Source organism: Neovison vison, chromosome 12 (assembly GCF_020171115.1).
Source record: "Neovison vison isolate M4711 chromosome 12, ASM_NN_V1, whole genome shotgun sequence".
NCBI lineage: Eukaryota > Metazoa > Chordata > Mammalia > Carnivora > Mustelidae > Neogale > Neogale vison.
Window position 1 is genome coordinate 58085448 of NC_058102.1, and position 6000 is coordinate 58091447.

Consider the following 6000-nt stretch of genomic DNA (forward strand, 5'->3'; position numbering starts at 1 on the left):
CTCAATCATGTGACCCAGTTTAGGTTTGGAAAACATGATTACTTTAGGACTGGATACTACTACCATGGGACTTACACAGACAAATATAAAGATTTCCGGTGCTCAAATAATTTGGTTACAATTTATAAGCAGCATAAAACACGAACAAAAATAGCTATGTTATAAGGGCAGATATAAATTGTATTATGCAGCTAGGAAGAATTGAGGCCATCGCCAAAATTACAAGCTAAATAAATAAATAAATTAATAAAACAACCAATTCCTTGTAAGATAAATACTTAAGAAATAGATATATTGAACTGCCATATAAATACTTATTTCCATGCTCCACTGGGGTCCTAATCTTCATCCTTAAATTTTTAAAAGGATTTTATTTATTTATTTGAGAGAGAAAGAAAGCACAAGAGGGGAGGAGGGGCAGAGGGAGAGGAAGAAGACTCCGAGCTGAGCGGGGAGCTGGATGGGGTGCTCAGTCCCAAGATCTCCAGATCATGACCTGAGCCACAGGCAGACACTTAACCCACTGGGCCACCCAGAAATCCCCTCAATAATTTGATTCATATTAGATTGGAGATTTGATAGGTACATCTATTCAAATTCACTCATTCACACTCAACAAATAGAGAGGCACAAAGGTGTGCCAGATTCTGCTCTCTTTTAAGTAACTTTTTGCACTTCGATTAAAGAAAGCAGAGCTTCTGGGACTCATTGCCCTAAAAATTTAATTAATACCTGAATCACGAACACACTTCAGTCTTTATGGACTAGAGAGAAGTACTTAAAACTAAAATATCAGAAAGTAGGGCCAAGAGGCCTCTATGGCAGAAGCAGAGTCATAAACGGGTTAAGGTCAAAGCGTGCGGGATCCAACAGGGTTGGGATCAAATCCTGCCTCCAGTTCGTACACCCCCGCCCCCCCCATTATCAGTTTCCTCACCTGTAAAACAGTAATAACAACACTTCATAAATTTGCCGGAGAATCAAACGCAGTAACGAACACAAAGTGCCAAAGCGCCTGACCCCCGATAAACCGTAGAAAGCCAGCCTCCGCTAAGGAGCAGTAGAAATGTTTAACTCGGTCTCAAGCTCGGTTCCCGCGGCGCCCCACAGGCGGCCCCTGCAGGTTCGCACCGCGCCGGGTCCCCCTGTGTCCCGCCGCCTGGGCAAAGAGCCCTCAAACTTGGCCGTGCCTGGCTCCGGGCGCCAGGCCGCCGCGCTGAATCACGGAGCAGGAAGACCGGCGACCACACAGCTTTCTGGCCCACGCCATTTGCGCGGAATTTATTAGAACGCGGCCCTCCACTCATCTCCCTCCTCCAGCCGCACCGGCAGCTCAGAAAAGGGCCATTACTCCTAAGCCTGGGCTTATCTCCTCGCTGCGACCGGGTCACACGACACTGACTCCTTAGCAGCAGAAGGATGCTGCCCCGCGCGCCTGGCCGCACTGCAGGTACCTCCGTGGTCAGCGAAAGTAGGTACTCGGGCCCGGACGCCCACCCGCCCGGTGCAGCGCATACCCCGTGGAGCCGCGGCCACGAGCTTGGCCCCGCCTTCGAAATTGCCCGCGCTCTGCCGCCTTCAATAGGCGTCCGGACTTGGTCCCCTCCTACTCAGACGTCAGCAAAGAAACAAAATACTCACACTGTGCGGCACTCCGGGGCGCCACTAGGACAGCACCGGGCACTTTCGCGCCATCCCACTTCCGCGGTCTCCGGGGGCCGGTCTACCGTGGGGAGCCGCCCCCTCTGACGCGCGGCCCTCCGAGCCAATCGGAGGCAGTACCAGCTAGCCCTAATTTGCATAGAAGCTTCTCCATATAGGCTCGGGGATAGAGAACGGGGTTGCTTAGAAACCATTCGCTCTTACACCTTTCTTACTCCACCTGGAAACCGAAATCAAGACGAAAGCCCAGTCTCTCTATGCCCCAAGCCCGCCACCCGCAGACCGGAGCCACCCCGAACCCCTTTATCTGCACCTAGGTCCCATTCACACGGTAAACAAAGTGTTGGCTCTTTTCCTGACGTTCTGGGGGCCCTTAAAAGGGCCTTTATGAATTCGAAAAGAAGCCGCAGAGACTGCTCAGCCGCCGAAGCCGTACAAGGTGCGGCCCTGGCGTTTCAGCGCGTACACCACGTCCATGGCGGTGACCGTCTTGCGCTTGGCGTGCTCGGTGTAAGTCACCGCATCGCGGATCACGTTCTCCAGGAAGACTTTCAAGACTCCCCGGGTCTCCTCATAGATGAGCCCAGAAATGCGCTTGACGCCACCTCGGCGGGCGAGCCGGCGGATGGCGGGCTTCGTGATGCCCTGGATGTTATCCCGGAGGACTTTGCGGTGCCGCTTGGCGCCTCCCTTCCCCAGCCCCTTGCCACCTTTCCCGCGACCAGACATCTTCTCAGACAACGACGAGCTCCAAACCTCAGAGCAACCAGCTAGTAACGAGATGCGTTGAGACCAGGGCTTATATGTCCTGGTAGCGGACCTGTTTGAAAACCTCAAGAAAATGGGCGGAGCTCTAGGCCCCAGGAGGCTTTTGTCTTTCCTCCAATGGTGAGTGAAGGAGCCTTAATCAGAACAAGACTGATTTTTGTTTGCTTTCTTGGAAATACTTTTCATTTTCGCCATAAAATTGAGGAAAGAGTCAATGGGATTTATACTGCGTTTTCTCAGTGCTTCAGTACAAATCCCCTCCCTCCTTCCCATCTCCCCTCACCCCCATATCGCGCGCGCGAATTTTAATTGTTTATTTTTCAAAAGGAATGCTTCCTTTAACAATACCATTCCTAGACTAATAGGAAAATAAATAGTAACCAGAAATGCGTTACATCTTGTTAGATTTCAAAGCAATTGTTTTACACCTTTTCTTCTTCAGTCACTAGTGGGGGGAGAGGACATTTTTTTTTTCCAATTTATTTATTTTCAGAAAAACAGTATTCATTATTTTTTCACCACACCCAGTGCTCCATGCAAGTCGTGCCCTCTATAATACCCACCACCTGGTACCCCAACCTCCCACCCCCCCGCCACTTCAAGGGAGAGGACATTTTAAATAATAGCTCTTTTTTCTCTTTCGTGACGCCCCGCAAAGAAAGAATTAAAGTTCTTCCAAAAAGTCTAACCTTACCTCTTTCTCCCGTCTCCCAGATTTTTCCCTTTCAGAGGCCCTTGCCTCATGTAGATTATCTGGCCTCTGCGCACTCCCAAGCCGGGGCATCTTTGCTTTTCAACCAAAAAGTTATTTCTATGGTTCTTAGTTGAAATATCATAAATTTCTTCTTATTGCATTCAAACCTGAGGTTCTCACATCTCCCACTTACAAATTTAAAGTTCTTAAAATATGAGATGCCACGACGGTAGCTTTAAAAGGTGATTTGTAGGGGTGCCTGGGTGGCTCAGTGGGTTATGGCTCAGGACATGATTCCAGATCCCAGGGTTCTGGAATCGAGCCCCACTTCCGGCTCTCTGCCCAGCAGGGAGCCTGCTTCCTCCTCTCTCTCTGCCTGACTCTCTGCCTGCTTGTGATCTCTGCCTGTTAAATAAATAAATAAAATCTTTAAAAAAAAAAAAAAAAGGTGGTTTGTACTGCAAATCGCCCATCAGGAGGCTCTCAATCCTTTCTTGAGAATCCCTGAACAAAAATGAAACTTTCAGTAATGTCACTGCTCTAGAATGCAGGACTCTCTCTCTTCCCAAACGGTTTATTGCAATACAAGGTAACAGTATTTAGAGGATGATTCATAATTCTTATTTTAGCTAATTGTGCTCCCTGTCCCAAATCTTCAAAGATAAGCCTTTCCAGGAAAAGCTTTATAGTAAATATTTGTCTGTGTCTAAATGCTTATAATTTACCCATTCTTACCCATTTGCATAACACAGAAAGTACTTTTTATTGTTAAAGATTAATTAAAAGTGCCCTCAGAGGGGTGCCTGGGTCTCACAGTCAGTAAAGCTTCCCACTCTTGTTTTCAGCTAGGTCATGATCTCAGGATCCTGAGATTGACCCAGCATGCCCCCCACCCCCAATCTGCTTGTCCCTCTCCACTCCCCTTCTCCTCCACTTGCACACCCACGTGCATTCTCTCTCTCTCTATAAAAAGTAACTCTAAAAAAAAAAGCCCTTAGAATACTGTTTGTTTGGCTGCAAAAATCCTGAATAGTCATATTGTACTACATGATTTTTCTTTTTGACTCACAGGGAAGAAGAGAAGTCTATCAGATCTGGAAGAGGTCGGGATTCTTACAATGGTAAATTGGTTGATTATATATATTAAGACTAAAAAATCAAGGTTAAAACAAAATTTTCAAGTTAGAAAACCTTTTTGCTTACAAGAATGAAAGGAAAAAGTGTCCAAAATAATAACAATAATTGTTAAAAATTTCCTTTGATATGAGCAAAAATTTAAGCAAAATTTACAAAACTTATTTCAGGAACATGTTAATAACTGCATCAGAGACTTGTATGTCCATTTATCTAGTTCATCTAGCAGTTATTGGATGCTCACTAACGTATTTAATCTTCAAAATAACACTTTGGGGTAGGCACCGAGCTTATCCAAGGTCAGCTGGTAAATGGTAGAGCCAGGATTTGGACCATGGCAGTCGGCTCCCGGACGACTGACTTAATCATGACAATATGCTGCTTCTCAACTCTAAAGACATTTATTGAGTTCCTACTGTATATAGATTAATCAGTGTTCTAGGCAATAAGAACATGTACGGATGTCTCTGAAAATGTGATTTCATTCAAATTAAATCTTTATTAGGATGGTGGGAGGGTAAATTTTACTTTTAAACGGATACTATAATCCACATAAAATGACGCTTATTTTCATGTGCTTACGATACATAGCATTGTAATTGTATAATTATGGGAAGTGTTGAGGTAAGTGAAATTACATCAATGAATTAGTAAAAAATAATTTCTAATTTAAAAAGGAACTTATTTTGTTCCAAATGCTATGGCTCTGCAATTTGGGTAAGGATGGTTACTACCGTTCTTCCTCTAGTATTTTCATGACCTCTGAGCGTTGCATGGGCAGTAGAGGGCTGGAAAAAGGGACAGCTAAGTGCCACCACAATGTCACAATGTCTTACGCGACCTTGTATACCTCTGGGCTCCCAAGTCTCAGTGGAGAACATGATCAGCAGCGCGGTGATCAATAAGGAGGAAGCCAAGGCCAAACCTTTGTGCATCACTGCAGCCTCTCCCTGGAATCCAGAGACTCTTTTCAGGCTCATAATCTCAAAGGACAATAGATGTTAAGTTTTGGCCAAGCGACTTTGTTCCGCAGTCTTGAAGACAGCATTCACGTCTGGTGTAGCACTCTGGTTTCACAGCCGCTGGAAGCGAAGATTGGCAGCTTGTGAGGGGCAGAACTGCGTCAGGGGTCCCGGGTCATCTGGGCTGGTTAAGAAAATTCAGACGGCCAGTTCAGGCCGAGGCATCTGTTGGAGCCAGCTCCCCGCACTGCTGAGTAAGAGCAGACGCACCTGGGTTTGCAGGAGACAAGACGCTTGTTTAAAGAAATGGCAGGCAGAGGGGTATGGTGTGTCTGCAGTCAGCTTGTCTAGGATTATATAGCATCCTAGCTATATAATGGGAGAAAACCCACCTGGGGGACACAGCACCATAGGGATCATCTTGGACCTCAACTGCTTGAGGCATTTCTTGCTTGAGTGCTTTGTACTTGTACCGGGTAGCTCTCCCGGAATTTTCTGTTTCTAACCGTGGTTCCTTAATTCTTAAGACGGTCTTTTCCTAGGAGCGAACTTGAACGTTGAAATATCAGGAGCCAATCAATTCAACGGAAGCCCCAAATGCGGAGCCTCCGGTCGGTCCTGGGTATTCATATGAGAGGCTATGTAAATAAGGGCTAGGAGTTTGCTCTTTTGACTGGACAGAGCTGGAGAAGGCGGGCCCTCTGCTGGAGCGCTGGTTGGAAGCGGAGCCTGCCTGTCATTGGTCACGGATATGTCGCTGCGCCCAATGGGAAGGCGCTG

The 6000-nt window shown here is 46.6% G+C and overlaps 2 protein-coding genes across 2 annotated transcripts in view; both read right to left on the reverse strand.

Moving 5' to 3' along the window:
• GUCY2C (guanylate cyclase 2C) overlaps window positions 1-1714 on the reverse strand; it is a 134944-nt gene extending 133230 nt beyond the window's left edge. The window contains exon 1 of the mRNA XM_044227720.1: window positions 1642-1714. The gene's annotated coding sequence lies outside the window, so the exon portion shown is untranslated. The remainder of the gene's footprint in view (window positions 1-1641) is intronic.
• Window positions 1715-2076: 362 nt separating this feature from the next.
• LOC122891787 (histone H4) lies at window positions 2077-2412 on the reverse strand. The gene has a single exon (XM_044227721.1). It carries the CDS (start codon window positions 2389-2391, stop codon window positions 2080-2082), a length of 312 nt encoding a protein of 103 aa, XP_044083656.1. The 5' UTR covers window positions 2392-2412; the 3' UTR covers window positions 2077-2079.
• Window positions 2413-6000: the final 3588 nt, after the last annotated feature.

Coding starts and splice junctions, on each gene's coding strand:
- LOC122891787 (XM_044227721.1), bottom strand. CDS start 2,391: ATGTCTGGTCGCGGGAAAGGTGGCAAGGGGCTGGGGAAGGGAGGCGCC.